The sequence below is a fragment of the Acipenser ruthenus genome, chromosome 3 (genome assembly GCF_902713425.1).
Source record: "Acipenser ruthenus chromosome 3, fAciRut3.2 maternal haplotype, whole genome shotgun sequence".
NCBI classification, from domain to species: Eukaryota; Metazoa; Chordata; class Actinopteri; order Acipenseriformes; family Acipenseridae; genus Acipenser; species Acipenser ruthenus.
This window is the reverse complement of record NC_081191.1, coordinates 98,963,292-98,983,305: the sequence shown is the minus strand read 5'-3', so window position 1 is coordinate 98,983,305 and position 20,014 is coordinate 98,963,292. Positions and strand designations below refer to the sequence as shown.

At 39.3% G+C, this 20,014-nt stretch overlaps 1 protein-coding gene across 4 annotated transcripts in view; it reads left to right on the top strand.

Annotated features, from left to right (window-relative positions):
* The window catches only part of LOC117435459 (supervillin-like), a 113,121-nt gene extending 94,004 nt beyond the window's left edge, over positions 1 to 19,117 (top strand). For all 4 annotated transcript variants that reach the window (XM_059019627.1, XM_059019636.1, XM_059019640.1 and 1 more), the window contains 19 exons: positions 747 to 930; positions 1,603 to 1,775; positions 4,051 to 4,206; positions 5,053 to 5,189; positions 7,198 to 7,345; positions 7,654 to 7,799; positions 8,713 to 8,888; positions 9,548 to 9,695; positions 10,109 to 10,388; positions 11,347 to 11,501; positions 11,948 to 12,053; positions 12,509 to 12,716; positions 13,262 to 13,395; positions 13,549 to 13,704; positions 13,939 to 14,082; positions 14,650 to 14,771; positions 15,378 to 15,533; positions 17,117 to 17,137; positions 18,148 to 19,117. In XM_059019627.1, coding sequence (XP_058875610.1) covers positions 747 to 930; positions 1,603 to 1,775; positions 4,051 to 4,206; positions 5,053 to 5,189; positions 7,198 to 7,345; positions 7,654 to 7,799; positions 8,713 to 8,888; positions 9,548 to 9,695; positions 10,109 to 10,388; positions 11,347 to 11,501; positions 11,948 to 12,053; positions 12,509 to 12,716; positions 13,262 to 13,395; positions 13,549 to 13,704; positions 13,939 to 14,082; positions 14,650 to 14,771; positions 15,378 to 15,533; positions 17,117 to 17,137; positions 18,148 to 18,234 — 2,837 coding nt within the window. In that variant the 3' untranslated portion in view covers positions 18,235 to 19,117. The remainder of the gene's footprint in view (positions 1 to 746; positions 931 to 1,602; positions 1,776 to 4,050; positions 4,207 to 5,052; positions 5,190 to 7,197; positions 7,346 to 7,653; positions 7,800 to 8,712; positions 8,889 to 9,547; positions 9,696 to 10,108; positions 10,389 to 11,346; positions 11,502 to 11,947; positions 12,054 to 12,508; positions 12,717 to 13,261; positions 13,396 to 13,548; positions 13,705 to 13,938; positions 14,083 to 14,649; positions 14,772 to 15,377; positions 15,534 to 17,116; positions 17,138 to 18,147) is intronic.
* Positions 19,118 to 20,014: the final 897 nt, after the last annotated feature.

Sequence of the window (20,014 nt, the reverse complement as noted above, 5' to 3'; positions counted from 1 at the left end):
TAATGGAGTTTACTCTCGTAAGCAAATATCTTAACTAAGTAACTGTTCTTAGTCGAATTTGCTCTTAAAGGTCATTTATTTACTGTGTTCTTTATTTTGCTCTTATTTGAATTTGCTCTTATTTCTCTTGATTTTACTGTACTTTATAACTGCTGTTATCTGTAATGTGATATTTTGCAATGTGATACTTTGTATTGATACTTTGTAACAACTGTAAGTCGCCCTGGATAAGGGCATCTGCTAAGAAATTAATAATAATAATAATAATGATAATAATGATAATAATAATAATATAATAATATAATAATATAAAAAATGTGTGAGAGGGGTTATAAAAGCATATTTGTAAGGAAAACATACATGTAGAACATTAAGAAAATCACTAGCCTGCTGAGTGCGGATTACAACATCATTCAGGAAATTCAGGGGTTAAAAGGATAGTGAAAAGGGGATCCACAAATTTTGGCCTCATATATTGGAGTAAAACTCCCTGTTCTGCATTAGGTGACACAACCAAAACGTATGACGATGTATTCCTGAAAACTGACGTGTTTGTGGGTTAAGGTTGTCAAACTGTTCCTCCTCATCCCTTTTAATTTAATTCTATATACTATGAAGCTAGAATGTGTTCCTCTTGTGGTGTTTTTCTTCCAAGGACATCCCTCAATATCAATGTTGCTTCTTTGTTTTGGGGCCACCTCTGTGTCTATTCTGACCCATTCAGTCTGCTGTTTCTTTGTCTACAGTGGGAGGAATGCAAGAGACAATGCTAACAGTGACGGAAAAGTCTGTAAAAGAGGTGATGAAGTTGGACGATGATGAAATTTTTGCCAAATTCTACCGACCTTTAGAAGATTTCTCCCAGTTGCCCAGAGATTTCGATATTGCTGAAGACGATTTTGACGTCATCTTTGACCCTCTTACACCAAAGTAAGTTGAGTACTGCGTGTATATGTAACAGAGTATTCAACCTGAAAAGTTGTATTTTGTAAAAGTAATATGCAGAAGGTGGAGAGAACCATACATGCATGTTTAGACATGACTGCTTCATACTGTAAACGTACCGGTAACAGTTGTAGGGAGTAGTAGGTAAAACAATCCATGAGGCAGCCCTCTTTTATATGCTGTAAGCTGCAACAACACCAAGAAGCCTGAATTTCAGAGTGAATTCCAATACTTTTCAACCAATAGCACTCTATGAATATTAATAACACGTTGACTATTGGAACTTTTATAACAGAGGACAGCATGTGAAACCAAGCCTGTTGCCAGTGATTTTAAAGAGCTTAAAAGCTCCTAAAGCATATAAAAACCTACCAAAATGTAATTGTAACAGAAGCTCTTAAGTAATTGAATCTGATTTTTTTTTTATGTCTACAAGTGATGTAACCTGGATAATACTGTGTATCACCATCAAAATCGTGAATAAATTACAATGATAATTACTATATTGTCAGTGGAACTCAATTCTGGCCCTCGAGATCCAGTCCAGGTTTTTACTCCCAGGTTCTAAAACAGTTAACCTGCTAAGAGGCAATACAGAATCGAGTAGCACTGGTATGGTGAAGCTGTTTAAAAATGTCTTCTGTGCTGTTGCCCTAGGCTCACCTCTGCGGTGGCAGAACACAAGCGAGCTGTGAGGCCGATGCGCAACGTTCAGTCTTCCAGAAACCCTCTGAAACAGCTCGCTGCGAGAGAGGACATCTACCAGGAATACACAGAGCAGAGGCTCAACATCGCCTTCATGGAGTCCAAGAGGATGAGAGCGGAGAAGAGTAAGCAGGCGTGGGGGCAGCAAAGTGGGGTCTGTTAGGTTAGGTTTGTTCTGTGTACATAGACCAAACTGTTGTAAGCGCCACTTTGTTAAAAAGAAAAAAAAGAAAACGCAATTGCACGTTATTTGATCTGCTAATTCAGTCAAATTTTACATCAGATAACAACTGGGGTGACCTGTAATGAAAGTTGCATGAACCTCTCCTGATAATTTCGAGAGAGCAACAACACACAACAAGGTGTTCAGATATGTTCCTGTATCCAGGGGTTCATTTGTAAACAAAAAGGTGCTGCATCTTCTAATTGTATAGCATTTCTATTTATAGACCTAATGTAGTGACCTTGAGAACTTGAAGCATAAATATGGATGGTTCTGTGAATCATCTTGTAGGTTTCGGATCTTTGTTGTTTTAACCCAATCTTCAGGTTTGAACAATACCAGTGATTCTGGTGAACAGGAGCGATGACACTGTTGGTGTTAGGGCTAGTTTTTTGGCGTTTCACCATTTGGGGTGTAAAAAAATAGTAATTTCCATGCTCATAGATGCCACATCTTAAAATATATAATTGTATAGTACACTTAAGTCATTCAATTAATGGAACAGGAAAGCGTGTTTTATTTTTATTTTTTTTTCCATACGGTTCATCATTAGGAAACTCTAATGCTGGGTCTGGGATCTGGCACAAATGAACCCCTGCCCGTAGCCATTTGATCACTCTGAGGTGTGTTATCATGCTTTCAAATCAGCACTCCCACCCAACCCCACTCTTGCCCTGTTTTCAATCTCTGTTGTTATTTTTGTCCAGCCTAATTTCCTTTTATAAACGGGGTGCCTGCAGTGTTCACAGGTAAGATGGAATTGTGGGTCCACTTTCATTATCTCAATCCACAATTCTATTCAGCATGTCAACAAATTAGCAACAGTGCTGTACAAGCACTTCTATTACAGAATATGGTAGCCATTTAGTATGGTTGCTAACTGTTTCAATAGTGGTTAACAGGTAGAAAACAGAAAGTACTGATTAGAGGAGAAACCTCAACATGGAGTGAGGTAAGCAGTGGTGTACCACAGGGATCAGTATTGGGTCCTCTGCTATTCCTAATCTACATTAATGATTTAGATTCTGGTATAGTAAGCAAACTCGTTAAATTTGCAGACGACACAAAAATAGGAGGAGTGGCAAACACTGTTGAAGCAGTAAAGGTCATTCAAAATGATCTAGACCGCATTCAGAATTGGGCAGACACATGGCAAATGAAATTTAATAGAGAAAAGTGTAAAGTATTGCATGCGGGCAATAAAAATGTGCATTATAAATATCATATGGGAGATAGTTCCCTTCTTCAATTTCACTATGAAAAAGACCTAGGAGTTTATGTTGACTCAGAAATGTCTTCATCTAGACAATGTGGGGAAGCTATAAAAAAGGCCAACAAGATGCTAGGATATATTGTGAGAAGTGTTGAATTTAAATCAAGGGAAGTAATGTTAAAACTCTACAATGCATTAGTAAGACCTCACCTAGAGTATTGTGTTCAGTTCTGGTCACCTCGTTACAAAAAGGATATTGCTGCTCTAGAAAGAGTAACCAGAATTATCCCAGGTTTAAAAGGCATGTCGTATGCAAGACAGCCTACAAGAATTGAATCTATTCAGTCTTGAACAAAGAAGACTACGCGGCGATCTGATTCAAACATTCAAAATCCTAAAAGGTATAGACAATGTCAACCCAGGGGACTACTTTGACCTGAAAAAAGAAACAAGGACCAGGGGTCACAAATGGAGATTAGGTAAAGGGGCATTCAGAACAGAAAATAGGAGGCACTTTTTTACACAGAGAATTGTGAGGGTCTGGAACCAACTCCCCAGTAATGTTGTTGAAGCTGACACCCTGGGATCCTTCAAGAAGCTGCTTGATGAGATTCTGGGATCAATAAGCTACTAACAACCAAACGAGCAAGATGGGCTGAATGGCCTCCTCTCGTTTGTAAACTTTCTTATGTAACTCTATTTTGAACTTTAACACTGACAACCTAGAAATAGTACTCCACTCAACACAACAGGCCAGTTAAGAGGTCATGTTCTTTGGCTTGCCCGTTGTGTGTGTGTTTGTGTGTGTGTGTGTATATATATAATATATATATATATATATATAAATTAATTATAATATATGTGGTACCATATAAGACCATGACACTTTTAAATAAGTAATAGGAGGGTTGTCATTTTGCAAAATGACTTGGTGCTGAAAAGTAATATTTATTCATTATTTTAGTGACCAAGAATTCAGGTTACTCAGAGGTGGCACTGGCTGGACTGGCAAGTAAAGAAAACTTCAGCAGCGTTAGTCTCAGGAGTGTCAATATAACTGAGCAAATGTCCAACAACAGTGCTGTGCCGTACAAGAAACTAATGCTGATGCAGGTCAAAGGTAAGCAATTTGAAACATGTATCAATAAAAACTCCCTTCTTCCTTAGTTTCGGCATCACTGGAATGTAATAATTGCAGTGTTCAAAACATATACTAGTCCGTAGTCCTGCTCCCAGTCCTGGTATATTATTGAAATAACCAGGTTCACAGCCTATAGGTTTACTTTTAAGAGCTGTGCATGTAGCTACAGGTGAGAAACACATTATTTTACAGCGGTCTGACTGCACAGACCCCTGCGTCCTGATCACTCCGTGCAGGACTAGTGTAGGTTTCTAACGCTACCGGAATTGCCCAGTTTAGTGAAGATCTGGTTCTGTTTATCGTATGTAAACTCATACCAGTTAAAATGTCCACAGTAAATACAATATGACGGGTAGATCTGAGGATCAGTATGTCTTTTAGTCTTGTGACAATGGGTTCCATTGCTCTTCAATTACATTTATGTAGAGACATAAAAGGTAGAAAGATGTCACAAGCAGACACCACTGGGGACAGCTGGGTTAACCCAGCGGCAGTTTCAGTTTACAAAGTCTTGGGCTGTTCTCTCAGTGTGCCTAGAGGATCTTCTAAGTTTAAAAGTATGCAAGTTGTTTTTTTTTATTGGCTGACTATTAAAAGATCACTTTTCAACCCTGTATTTTTGCTGCACATGTACATATTTATAGTTGGGTTATTGGATTGTCCTCTGTTTTATTCCGATTTTAAATGCATTTTTTGTACAAGATGCAGTCATCTTTTTTTGTCATTCTGACATCAAAGGCAGTTGTCACGCTTCTGATTTTGTTTATTTTCAAGTTGTTGCTTTAAGAGGAACACACTTTTTTTTGGTTTTGTTCTCTTGACCAGGCCGACGACATGTACAAACAAGATTGGTTGAACCACGAGCATCATCCCTGAACAGTGGAGACTGCTTCTTGCTAGTTACACCTCACCACTGCTTCATATGGATAGGGGAGTTTGGAAACGTCATCGAGAAAGCCAAGGTCAGGGTGCCGTACTATATCTATAATCCTGATCAATGACTCGTAAGGAAGGCCGTGCCTGAGGTTTCTTTGCCCTCGACTGAGCTGTGCATCTGAAATGTGTTAGAAGTTCATGATTAATTCTCTATCGCAGTAGATATCTATATATCTATATATCTATATATATATATATATATATATATATATATATATATATATATATATATATATATATATATATATATATATATATATATAGATAGATAGATAGATATACTGTGTGTGTGTATATATATATATATATATATATATATATATATATATATATATATATATATATATATATAATCTATGTATATATCTATATCTATATCTAGATCTATCTGTCTATCTCAGGGATACTACTTTTTTCACATTGTTTATTATAGAAGGATCTTTGTTCTTTGTTTACGTGAGATTAGTTCTGTCACCCACCAACTTCACAGTATAAACCTACAGGTATAGCCATGTTAAGAAGGGTTCAATGTGGTAGTCTTAAACAAGGGAACACAAAGCCTCTTTAGGACACTGCATGGCACACCAGGGGAGATTTGGGGTTTGATACATCAAAGTTGCCTCATACTAGGTCTCCCGATCTCCTAGAACGAGGTTTCAAGCCACTGTTCCTGAACAATTGGCTTTGTGTTTCCTGAGCTTTGGTTACTCACGCTGTGTTATTCGTAAGAGTCTTGATAGGGCAAGTACAAATGGAAGGGGAAAGCCCCATGAATATAACCATCAGTCCTTGTTTATCAATCCCATTAAAACAAGGTACACGTCCAGGAGCATTAATGTGTATATAATGCACTGCACTCATACCTTTTAAAGAGTGCTCTGATGGCAGTCTTTGGTTAGATTGTACAGTCTGATTTGATAGCTCAGGTTGAACTGCAACATTTAATCTTACTTCAAAGACACAGTGAGGGAGAACATTCCCAAACTTCGGGCTGGTTCTAAAAGGAAGGCTGGCACAGCTAGTGGAGATGCTGTTCTGTGGCTCCACTCGGTCTCCAGGGCACTGTAATCGGCACGGCACACTATGGTACAGCTGCCACTTTGGCCCTGATCTGAATAAGCTCTCTTCCTCTAAGTAAGAGGCATGCCAATTAAAGATCAGCCAACCACTGTTGCAAGAGGGCTGCTGTCTTGAATACTAATCTTCATGTATTCCCCCCCCCCCCCCCCCCCCCCCAGCTGTGAAATTCTTTGTAATGCACTGGTCTCCTCAATGTGGTGCACGCTTCTACATTGCAAAGTGTCATTGAGTGGCTGTACACATTGCAAGTCTTTGGAAGTGTCCTCCTTTCCTTGATTTTGTTTGATGCGCAATGCTTTTGGGATACAAGACGTTGTACAGATGTCGGTTGTAGTAGTATATGTTAAACTAGCTGGCAATTCAAAACGTAGTTTGTGTTCTCTTTCCACCCCTGGCTTAAACAAGATTAACAGGGTTTCCCACTTCTTTGTAAAGATACAAAGGAATTCTACACAAAAGTGGAGTGATGATCAAACAGAGGAAGTTAAGATTAGTTAGGATGCAGCTGCAGGAAGTTCACTGCTCTGAAACTAATGAAAACCTATTGTCTTGAAGGTTTGAAAGGGTTCTTGATGGACCCATGCCTTATGAAAGTAAATGTCTAGTTCAGCTTTATGAAGCTTTTGCCTATTGATTTCTGCTGCTTGAAGAGCAGCCAATATGCAATTGCTGTCTACTCTTTAGTCCATTCTATGATATCGTTTTTTTGGCTCCTGCTTTCTTTTATTCATAATCCGTTGGTTTTCCTCAAACTGAGACGGGCCTGTATAAACAGAAATAATTCTGCAGTGATATCCCTGAATTTGATATAATCTATAAGATACTCAACTAGAGTAAAGTAGGTAGCTTGAAATAAAGAAATTGGTTTCTGCATGGTTATGTTAAAATCTTGATGTCGTACAGTACTTCAGTCCACCACAACAGCGCACACATCTTTCTCTTGTCCCTCTCTAGGCCAGTGAACTTGCAGGCTTTATCCAAACAAAGAGAGACCTGGGCTGCAGAGCTGCCTATGTGCAGACGATAGAGGAAGGAATCAACACACACAGCCACGCAGGGAGAGAGTTCTGGAAACTGCTGGGAGGACAGTCCAACTATCAGGGTACTGGATTTATCATCTTTTAAAAAAGATTCATTTAAAATTGACATGCTACATATTTTGACAATGTAAAGCATAAAACTAAATGGACTTCTTTTGTATATACATGAATTGCTTTGCACACATCCATTTTTTGTACTGCAATTTATATATGTTACACAGTTTGCTTATTTTGAGTCTGCATGGATTTTTATGGTTGTTATTTTCAACTATTCAGCTAAAAGAAATAACTCAATATTGTGTTTAGCAGTTGCATATACGAATGTAACCTGCTAATACAGCTAAACCAGTGTTTTCTTTTTTGTGTGTAGGTGCTGGAAGCCCAGAGGAAGATGAGCTCTATGAAAGTGCAATAGTAGAAACTAACTGCATTTACCGGCTGGTGGACGACAAGCTTGTCCCAGTCGATGACTTCTGGGGTAAAGTGCCGCGGTGCACACTGCTGGACTCCAAAGAGGTCAGGCATTGGAGAGGCTGCAGCATGCTTTACATCGCACCCCAGGAACCAGGCTGACCAGTTCTGTGTATCAGCAGCTCTTTCTGCATTGCCAGTCTGTCCCTGGGGTTGTTGACACTTTAACTGAATCCTACAGGATGTAAAGTGCTGTTTACATGTAGCCACATTATAAGTAAACTACATTTTTATTGTTTTTGTCCATGCTCATTAAGCTTCTAAAATTAAAATCTGGACCGAACTATTACGAGAACATATATATATATTTTACGTGGCGATCTGATTCAAACATTCAAAATCCTAGAAGGTATAGACAATGTCGACTCAGGAGACTTCTTTGACCTGAAAAAAGAAACAAGGACCAGGGGTCACAAATGGAGATTAGATAAAGGAGCATTCAGAACAGAAAATAGGAGGCACTTTTTTACACAAAGAATTATGAGGGTCTGGAACCAACTCCCCAGTAATGTTGTTGAAGCGGACACCCTGGGATCCTTCAAGAAGCTGCTTGATGAGATTCTGGGATCAATAAGCTACTAACAACCAAACGAGCAAGATGGGCTGAATGGCCTCCTGTCGTTTGTAAACTTTCTTATGTTCTTATAATATTTTATTGGAGTGCCTGAAGCTTTTGTTTTCACTGTACTGTGTAGTAGTTAGCCACAGCGTGAACATGTCGGGTGTTTTGGGGAATTATTGCTTTTTATTATAGTGGTATACAAGGAGTGTCCATGTAGTCAGCTTGCTGTAAATCGTCACAAAATAAACTGAAACTTGGCAGAAAGTCGGGTAGAACCGAGGTCCAGAATCCTAATGAAAAGCAAGTGGGACGAACGTTTCTAAATGGGTCAAGTTTAACACTCGGCATGACCATCTGTTGGCAGCAGCAGTTAATTTTGTTTATCTATTTTTGCAGGTGCTTGTGTTCGATTTTGGGAGTGAGGTGTACGTGTGGCATGGGAAAGAGGTTACTTTGGCTCAGAGAAAGGTGGCATTCCAGCTGGCAAAGCACTTGTGGAACGGCACCTTTGACTACACTAACTGCGACATCAATCCCCTGGACCCAGGGGAGTGCAACGCGCTCATACCCAGGCAGGGATCTTCCATTTGTACTGTGTGTTCATTGTATTGCTGTCAGCTTTTTTAATCCACTGAGTGGGCAGAAAGGCTCTCCTCCCTTTCCTGGAGTTCATTGATCATGAACAAAATGGTTTCAATACAAACATGAAACCAACATGCTGTTAACTAGCTGGTCTGTACATTCTGTTTCTATTCATTCTTTTTCTTGTATTTGTTTGCTTGAATACAATGTGCATTTTGCAAACAGGATGTAAATACAGTCTAATGTACCAGCTAAGCCTGCAAAGGTTTTTCAAACAGTCTGACTTCAGGCTGCTTGCAGAGTTTACAATGCAAAGGTTTTCTAAACCAATTGTGAAGGCCCATGGGACCTGGTTTTGCTTTTCAGATGCTGGTTTGTTTTCTTGAAGCCATCCATGCAAAGCATTTTTTTTTTCCTGGTTAAGATTTTGAGCCAAGCACTTCAATATGTGTAAACATTTTAGGTACTCGTTACAAAATGTCCTTTTATAGTCTCATCTGGCTGAAGCAAATGATGTAGGGACCTTCCAAAGATATTTGTGAAGTTGATTAATTTTGAAAACCTGAAATGCCTGTGCTAATTTGCAGACTCCAAACCTCCAATCAGTTGCATGTTTTCATCAGGTATTTTGTTGTTTTTGTTTCTATAGGAAAGGACAGGGACGTCCTGACTGGGCTATCTTTGGCAGACTTACTGAGCACAACGAAACAACGTTATTCAAAGAGAAGTTCTTGGACTGGACAGAATCGAAGAAGCTGTCTCCAAAGAATGGAAATGAGCAGTCCACTGAGCAGAAGGTAGGTCTGATTCATTCATACTGGTGAGCGGCCCTTAGTCAAATGCCAAATTAATAATAATAATAATAATAATAATAATTTCCTTCTCATCATTTATAATTTGAAGGGTGTGAATTTTATGTAAACTAAAAAATAAAACCGATAAATAAGAGGCACAGTTCGTTCTTTTTCAACCAGCAAAAATGCTACTGAAAGCAATGATCAATGCAAATTGCCAGAATGTTCTATTTGATTAGCTGAACCTTGAGCCGTCTATCTTCCATGACCATTTGGACAGTAATGCTTTTTAAACTATGAAATATGAATTTGAACTTGGTACTACCGCATTACTTAAAGCAATAATATATATAAACTTTCCTTTCCTTTTTTTGTTTGTTGTTGATTTGTTTGTTTCCCCTCCTCCATAATTTTAGCACGAGCAGCACGGTCATGAGTTTAAGCCGTACAGTGCAGCGCTGATGCTGCCAGTGCCCAAGACTCCAGTGGGCACAGTGCTGGATGGCATGAATGTTGGGCGCGGTTCGGGGTTTGTGGAAGGGGATGACAGGAGGCTGTTTGAGATCACCACTCAGTGCATAGATGTGTGGCACATTCTGGAGTTTGACTACAGCCGGCTGCCCAAGCAGAGTATTGGGCAGTTCCATGAAGGAGACACGTATGTGGTGAAGTGGAAGTACATGGTGAGCGCTGCAGGTTAGTGGAAAGCAGCCCTTCACCAATTCTACATGTGTGTTGAATAACTTTGTATTGTCCCATAAATCACTCACAACAAGAGGAAATAAAACCAGGAGCTTTTGTATCATCAGTACCATACGCTGCTTTTGGCATTTGAGTTTATTTTTTTCTGGAGATTTTGGAATCACTTGCCCATTCTTAAAGTGAACGCTGTGCCTTGCTGCAAATATACTTCATTTGGTCATTGCATAGTTTGAAATGAAGTGGCAGCAACATAGATACAAAATAATGAAATGTATTTTTCTCTCCTGTTTTTGCACATGTTCTACTGTATGCAGCAGGCACTGATTTTAAAATGCACTTGCTTGGCAGTACAGTTTAAGAACCTTGCAGCCTCTTCACATGGGAGGATTAGCAGCAACATTGCAGTTGTTGTAGTTTTGCAATGTGAATACTCATCCACTAACAAGTGTGATATCTGGAGATGAGCCACTGAATTGACTTGTGTGCGAGTGCTGTTATTTCAGCTTGTTGAAATCGACATCTTTTGATTACTAACATTTAATAATAAAGACATTTGCCACCTGATTTTCTTTAAGCAATCAGTATGTTATTGAAATGTAGTCCCCACAAGCTTGAAATAATCCAAAGTGCCACAGTTAATGTTTCACTAATGTGTCTTACATTAAAAAACAGTATAATTTGACTTGGCATCAGCAAACATTTATCATTAGCTAGCAGTGCATAGCATTAGCTCATATTTATCCAACAAGGTAGCCCTGTGAATCCAAATGCAGAATGCTTGTATTCTTTTGTGTTGAGATGTTCTGCTTGGTAGCTCTGAGCTTGCATACAAGCTTCTGAATAGAATGGAGCTCACTCTTCACTGTCCCACCAACACATACAGGGTGGTCTACAGTGTTAGTATCACTGTTCATGCTTTCTGCTGATCTTCTGTTTTGAATCTCTCTTGCAGTTGGGAAAAGGCAGAAGCCGGAGCAGGTTCGTAGTGCTGGCGCTGGGAAGGAGAAATGTGCCTATTTCTTCTGGCAGGGGCGGCACTCGACGGTGAGCGAGAAGGGGACATCTGCTTTGATGACAGTGGAGCTGGATGAGGAGAGGGGAGCTCAGGTAAGTGTGTTCAGTTAGAGTACAGGGCCACAAACTCGCACTAGCCCTGCACTCAGTGCTGGCCTCCAGAAGACATTTTTATTTGGACACCTGGAAAAATAATGTGTTTCCATAAGAAAAAAGATGCAATGAAAAGGTAACCACCTTAGTTCACAGGTCTGTGTAGGGATAGTACAGATTTATATGAAATAATGCCTGGCTTTTCTGTGCATCGTGTTTCCTCAGTTTCCCATACGTGTGACACAGGTTTAAGAGCTCTACCCTGCTCCTGCCATGTCCCTTGCAGTAGAAACTATATCAGGTTCTTCTAGTACCGTACCAGGCCAATTTACACATTTCAATATTTACTGGATTAATAAACCAGTTTGCGTTATTCCCTTCCCAAGTCAAGAATTTCAAAGTTTGTTTCAAATGGATAACTTTTTATTCCCCCCCCCCCCCCCCAGGTTCAGGTGTTACAAGGAAAGGAGCCCCCCTGTTTCCTGCAGTGTTTCAATGGAGGGATGATTGTGCATTCAGGGAAAAGGGAAGAGGAAGAAGAAAATACGCAAAGTAAATATTATTCATATTCCAGCGGCTTTGTCCTTCAGGTTACAGGTTACGGGAATTTGGATGAAATCCCTCGGCTGACTGACGGGATTAGGGTGTTGGTTTGGATAAAAAACATCAACAAGGAAGTCCCTGTGATTTCCACTGGATTTCCCCTGCATGTGTTTGTTTACATGGAAAACCACTGGGGATCCAGGTCTACAGTAGTTTAGTTATAGCCTGCTTGTGGCAGATATCGCACAGACAGTGTATTACAATACGTTTCCAGGAGAATTGTGGTAACATTTTCATTTGCAGCCAGAAGGGACTTGGAAGAAATAGCAACTCTCTTTATGAGCAAAGAACAATGTAAAATACATTTAAAAAGAATGCATTTCTACAAGCCTGAGACGGCATGAGGCTGAGGGGTGTGGTGTGAGCGGAGTTCATCAACTGCATCTACTACTTTTGCCTCCCAGGTGACTGGCGGTTGTACTGCGTGCGAGGAGAGGTCCCGGTCGAAGGGAACTTGCTGGAGACGGCTTGTCACTGCAGCAGCCTGCGCTCCAGGGCTTCCATGATCCTTCTCAATGTCAACAAAGCCATTATCTATCTCTGGCACGGCTGCAAGGCTCAGCCACACACCAGGGATGTGGGAAGGACTGCAGCCAACAAGATAAAAGAACAGTGCGTGCAGTATTTCCATACAAACACATGAGACTCGCAGTATTGTATATTGATGGACTGGCATATAAACCTACCTCCTGATTTCTGCATTCTAGCTTACTAACCGGCTTACTGTAATTAATTTTCTTACCTAACTTTACTTACTTTATCAACTGAGGAATACATTTCTCAACTTTCTCAGGCATGTTAGGCAGGAAAAATACATTATTATTATTATTATTATTATTATTATTATGAGCATCGCATTGTATCCAGTTCATTCTCCCTACTGCAGCAAAGATGGTGTGATTGACAAAAATGGTGTGTTATGAGAATAGAAAACTACAAGCAGAGTTGCAGGAGGGAGTAAAACGTGGATACATTACGATCCTCATGACAAATTCTTTAAGAGCATATTGCTGCGATACAGACACACGGGAAAGAGCAGAAATGAAGTAAGTTTCTTGAAAACGCTGCAACGTGTTCTGGAACATTAAAAGAATGTAATGTAAACGGATACGTGAAGTACAGGATATGCAACACTGTTTTTGACACTTTGCTTGCAGGTGTCCATTGGAAGCAGGGCTTCACAGCAGCAGTAAAGTGACAATACATGAATGTGATGAGGGAGCAGAGCCAGGAGGATTCTGGGAAGCTGTGGGAAAGAGAGACAGGAAAGCTTATGACTGTATGTTGCAAGGTAGGATTACAGCTCATCAAAAGTACATTTAAAGCTGGAATATATAGGAAACATAAGGGTGTGTTTTTTTGTTGTTGTTTTTTTTGCAGTAACTGTAAAAAAATAAAAATAAATAAATAATAATTTATATATATATATTTTTACTTTGTCAAGATCCTGGTAAATTCAACTTTACTCCACGTCTGTTTATCCTGAGTAGTTCTTCTGGGGAGTTTCATGCAACGGAGTATCTTTATCACTCGAGGCATGCAGAGCTAGTGAATTCTTTGCCTTTCTTACAAGAAGACCTTTACACTGCCCCACAGCCAGGTAATGCTTTCACTATACCATGCATTGTTAAAATCACCAGCCACTTCAATATTGTACTGCCCCCGACTTAGTAGTACAAAGTGGTCAATCACAAGCTGTTTCTCTTTACAGCTGGTGCAACTTTTCAGTATGTGAATTAGTACAAAACATGAAGTGAAGATTTTTACAGCATTTACATTCCTAACCCACCACCCCAAAACAGTCTGGGTTTTAATGCCGTCTTTTGCTGCACAGCTCTGTTTATGGTCGACAATCACCACGAGGTTTACCTGTGGCAGGGCTGGTGGCCCACAGACGGTGAGACTCCGGGCTCTGCTCGAATCCGGTGGGATGCAGACAGGAAGTGTGCCATGGAGACTGTGTTGCAGTACTGCAGAGGTAGGGGTTCCATTCGCAGGATAAGCGAGCCACGCGTTGTGTGAATAACATGCAATTCAACACAAATGAATGTATCATTTTCCAATGAACTATTTTAGTGTTGTTTGGCCTGCATGTGTACTTGAATCCCCCAAGCGCACTGACTGAGGATATCCACTTGGATATTTTACTACATTTAATTACATTTGCTCAACTTTCTCCTGTCCTTCTTGCTTTGTTTGTGCATTGTATGAATCGGACAGGCCGCGGCACTGAATGTTGTTTTTTTTTTTTTCTTTTTAGCTAGTTAAACCATAAACTCTGGCATCACTTTGGAAGGCTTCAAGCTTTTTATTTTATTGGTGAAATTCAACCCCTTCTTCTGTACTGTTGTGTACATACTATTGGTACCTCCCATGGTCATCAGCTCTCATTACACTGAAAGCTCTCCTTTAGAGCCGATGGAGGGTGGGGGGGAGTATATGTTACTGACATGTTTTATTCTTCACCTGTTTAAAACAGAAGCACTAATAATGAACCACTAAAGTGGTTTTCTAAATGTAATGTTTTCGTTTCATTACATTTTAGAAAAGAACTACAAGAAACCTCCCAAGTCCTACCTGATCCACGCTGGGCTGGAACCCCTAACGTTTACCAACATGTTCCCCAGCTGGGAGCACAGAGAAGATATTGCGGAAATCACAGAGAGGGTAATGAACAGCCACTTCCTGACCCAGTGTCTTTGAAACAAAGGGCTGTTCTAGAACTCTTTCAATACATGAACCTGTGCACTGTTATTAATATGTACTGTACACTGTTTATCGCTAGCCATTTCAAATCCACATTGTAAGGAATCTTGAAGAAATAGGTTTGTGCTTGATCAGTAAAGTTTAAATGGAAGGACATGCGCTTATTAAGTCCTGTTGTCACTTTTGCAGTTACTGTAGAATACATACCAGTTACTGTAGAATACATACCAGTTTCCATACTGGTATACTAAAGCATCTCAAATTCTTATACCAGTAACACACCTTGTAGTACAGTACAAAGTGTACAAGCTGCAATTCCCAGCGACAAAGACACACTATTATTTGTGCAGCAACATTCAGTGTACAGCTGGTGGACATGTCAAATATTATTTATTTTTTATTTTTAAGTAATAAAAAGAAACTCGAAGTATTCTTCAATGCCTTCTAGTGGTAATGTTTGTCATTGAATTTTGGCTTCTTTTAGTGTTTCTTAATTCGGCACTGTTTGAGTATTTGTTGTTTGCAACATGCTCGTTCCTAATGGCGGCGGGTGTTGCTGGTCTGCAGGAGGCGGAGTTGTGCAGTCAGATCATCCTGGTGGAGGACGTGTTGGCCCGGCTGTGTAAGACACACTACCCCCTGGATGAGCTGCTGGCCAGGCCCCTCCCAGAGGGTGTCGACCCCTTGAAGCTGGAACTCTACCTTTCAGATGACGACTTTGAGGTGAGGAATATGTCTAGTTTCACAGCTGATAAAACCTCAAGTACAAATCTGCCTGTTTAATTTATCATCCCCGGGAGCAGCTCTCTCTATACACAAGTGTGACATGTTAACCAATGTAGTTTTCTTGTTTAGAAGCGCTTTGTATATTTTCTGTTTTGTGGTTGCGGTGGTACTTTAAACTTCCTGAGGGACACAGAAAATTTATATGCAAAGGGAATTTAAACAAGAAGAAAATACATCAGCTAACTGTGATATTTCATACCCATACCAAGCTGCTTTTTAATGCAGTGAGAATTGACTATGTATTAAAATGATGCTGACTGGGGCTTTGGAAACAAATCTGCGACCCCCTGAGGTGTGCAATAATTATCAGCCTTTCTTTTTGCTGTACTCTGCTCTTTTTTCATGTCAGATTCCAATTTTTTTTTTTTTTTTGCATGGATGTCTATGTAAGACTTTTTTAAAACAGGAGAGAGAAATATATTTTGTTTTTAATGTGGTCTTTTATCAATGTTGTTATCCTGTAATGTTACTACAGCTGTAATTCACCAAAATATGAATTTAATATTTTGAAATGAAGTGTGTTACATTTTTCAGCAAATAGCATAATCCTAAAAAGCAAGAGAGATTGCAAGAGCCGCCCAGTCAGGATAAAGCTGTTGAGCCCTGTATCGCTGTGTAAAGAGCTTCTGATTGGACCAGCCGCTTAGGAATAAACTAAACACACTCTGATATAAGAAAGCGATAGGGTTGTCAAAGCCCATGAAGTGGCTTGCAGGTAATTCCGTTTTGGCTTTAGTTTTGAAGCATGGTATTTGACACATTTACCCCATCTTTTATATGATGTATCCATTATTGGTAGGCATTTATACTCATGCTCTCTCAGCGTAAGCATGAACATGGGGCCTCTTTTTAAAGTTTCCTGTCTGATAATGAAGAGTTTTGCCATCACCCTTCCATTGGCTTCCTGCATATTTGATCCCAGTCATGTCTGAATCCTATGGCAGATGCAGTTCTTTATTTCATGATGAGGATGGATACTACCAAGACAACCATTGTCTCTGTGAATCATTACTTAGAGCTGATAGGTTTGAGGAGCACACTAGTGACTTTAAGGATCTTCCTTCGCTTACCTCTTTTTCACTGGCTATTTGTCAAGCCAAGCGAGAACTAAGCATTGAAGCTCTGGCCTCACAACACTTCTGAATTTGGCTTGGAGCCAAGTAGGGCTAGGGGCGGGGTTAATGATTTTAGTCATTATGTTGCAGCGTCTGTCTGATTTTATGTTGCTCATCCGATCCAAACTACTGGTCTCTCTGAAAAGCATTCTTCTCCTCTATGCGTGATTAGCCTGCATTTCAGATGTATTCAGTAATACATTAGGAATGAAAACGAAGAAAAACAACCATAACCTCTGGATCCGCCATTCTCAACTTGAATAATGGTTGTACAGGAGAAAGGTCTACGTATTTAAGGGGTGGATTTGTACAGATGTCTCTGAAAAAGGTGTTCTAGCTTAATTCATGTCACAATGTTGTAGCAGTGTATGTAACCCATTGTTAACTGTTCACTTCACATTCCAGGAGATAGAGTCAACTATGAAGGTGAGTGCAGTCAGCGTGTTCATTGGAGGCTTGCAGTACACCATCACGACTTCTCACTCGACAAGCTTGTCTACAACTTCAGCTTCTGTCTAAACTAAACAGCACTTTTGTTTCTCTCCCTAAGGTTCCAAGATTTGGCCATTGCAATGCTTGGAACCAAGTGAAGTTAGGCCCCACTTGCACAGTTTGATCACCTGCTAGTTTTATTGCACCACAGCTAAGTTATGGAGAGCGAACATCTGGTGAATTTGGTTGGGTTGGAAATTGGTTGTTGATGCCAAGTGTACATGGTTTTGCTTCTTTTAAATGGGTACAAGCCCTCAGTTTTGTTGCTGAGTCTGACAACAGCTTCCAGACACTCGTCCTTGTCTCAGCACATGCATGGCAGTTTTTGACATTTTCCACCACCAATTATGTCCATTGCTTCAAGGTTTTACAGTACTTCCTCAGCCTTCCTCATTTACCCACACGGTCAAGACTTAACATGCCTTGGCATTTATTTGTACCCCAGCACACCAATTTCCAGTTTGGATATCTTCATTTGTACCATTGTGCCTGTTTTAAAAAAAAAAAAAAAAAAACTCGAAGTTATAAAATTATAAAATAAAACAAAATTCTTAACCGGTTAAAGTGCCATTGTCCGCTTTAAGCATTTGAAGCATTTTAACTGGCATCTACCTGTTATTTTCTCTAACTACATTGTTATGATAGCGTACTCTAATTTTGTTAACCGTCAAAAGTTAAGTCTAAATATAACGTGTCAAATTACATAAGTACAGCTTGTGTTCTTTTTCAAATATACATTTATTTGGTACTTAATAGATTAAACCTATTTACACAACACAGACAAGGTAGCACATGAGGAACGCTGGTGTTTGATATTTCTGATTGAAACTGGAGAGATTTTGCTTGGCTAGTATTTCTTGTTTTTGTGTTTCGTGATGTAATTCGTGGATAAAAATCATATTCTGCCTAAGGTAGTAATTGTGTTTTGGTCTTTGTATTTTCAGAAAGCGTTAGACATGGTGAGAGAAGAATATGAGGCGCTTCCTGCTTGGAAACAAGTGAAAGTAAAGAAAGCCAAAGGCCTGTTTTGAGTGGCATGCAGCCACGATGGGTCAGGCCCACCATGACTGTGCAGACCGGCCACCTTCGAACCAGCAGCGGTGTAAAGTCTCCCCTAATCTTCAAGAGATTCAGACGGAGAGAGGAAGATCAAAGAAATCATTTAGGTTCTAGATGTACCTGCCTGTACTAGTTTGTCCTATATTGTTTTTTTTCTGTTGTAAATGTTTAGGAGACCCCTAAGCAAATTTATTATTATTATTTTTTTCCAGTGGAGTGGATTTTCAGGTTCAGGGCAGCAGTGCTTTTATATCCATAGACCTTGTACGCACTTACATTTAGCAGTTGTCCCAAAGACATCTGAAAGATATCACTCGGCCACATACTGCCTACCAATTTTTGATAAGATTCTCTTTGTAAGGTGTTATTTTGTGTGTGTTAATGCATTATAAAGAATTTATATTTATATAAACACCTAGGAAGAACAACAAATAAAATATATTCTCTATAAAGGGTTTGTGTCATATCTTGATATGTAGTAGAAACAAAATGTGAATAAAAATGCCATATATATATATATATATATATATATATATATATATAAAATCTTTTTTTGCATTCTGAAATAAAATGTTTGTATTTTTAAAGGCATGGAATTAATGAAGAGGGAAAGTTATTTCTATATGAAATCACAGTGTATAGTGCCTTGTATTTGTGTACAGTTTATATACAGAAATATATTAGTCTGCATTTTGAAGATGTTTAAGGATGGCAGCGATGAAATGTACTTTGGTCATTTTAGAAGCAACGCTAGAATAAAGACATCTTGAACTACAACATTTGTTGTAAAAACTAATCATGTTCCTTTGCGGTAGAAGAAATTAGAAAATAAAACTTGCAGAAATGAAAGCTGAAGTGCTGTTGTGTTTTGTCTTTTCATGTTTCAATGCCCAGACTACACATCATAAGATGGGAAGGAGATATGGCTGCGCAGCACATCAAAAAGGAAACAGTTTAATGCAGTAAATGAAGCTTGTGTTTTAGATGTTACTACCTTAGTTCACCAGGGGGAGGTGCAGTGTTCCATGTATCTGGAGTAGTTCTCTGCTTCCTTTACTTATGCCATTTAAGATTTTAGAAACTTCAATTAAATGCCATTATAGGATGTCCAGGGATTCACCTGTTTGCCCTTCTCTCTGCTTTATAAAGTGCAATAGTTTTTGGCCTTAGATGGGCAAAGTTCTAGGTGGGCTCCAAGTTGAGGATCACACAATAACTTGGTATAACTCCTCTAGAGTTGTATTATGTAACTTAACATTTTGATTGTTAGTGGTCTCCACCTGATGAGATTCTGTACTGTTAAACTATATAGAGCTAGCAAAATAATTCCAACCCACTAAAACTAATATGTCTTTCCATGATTTTGTAGATAGCAATTCTATCTAGCAATTCTACAGTATGAGCAATAGTAGGGTCAGAACTGGCACGTGGTCCCAAGTACTTCATCCTGATTTTAGCCTACACCGCTTATCTTACTGCTTTTTCTAAGCACCTCTGTATCATTACATATTCTTCTCTATAGTCTTTCATGTGGGACTTACATTATACATACATGTTAAATTATATTTTCCCACATTTTCACTTAAGTTAGTTAGGCAGGATCTCCTACTAAATAAAATAAACTTGCATACGTACTGTAGCTAATGCAGTGTATGTTTCTAACAATCACAGACTTCATTCATTAAAAATTAGCCTCTTCTGTGTATATCAATGAAGTAAAATAGAATTGCAGTTTATAAGAGATTGCTGTAT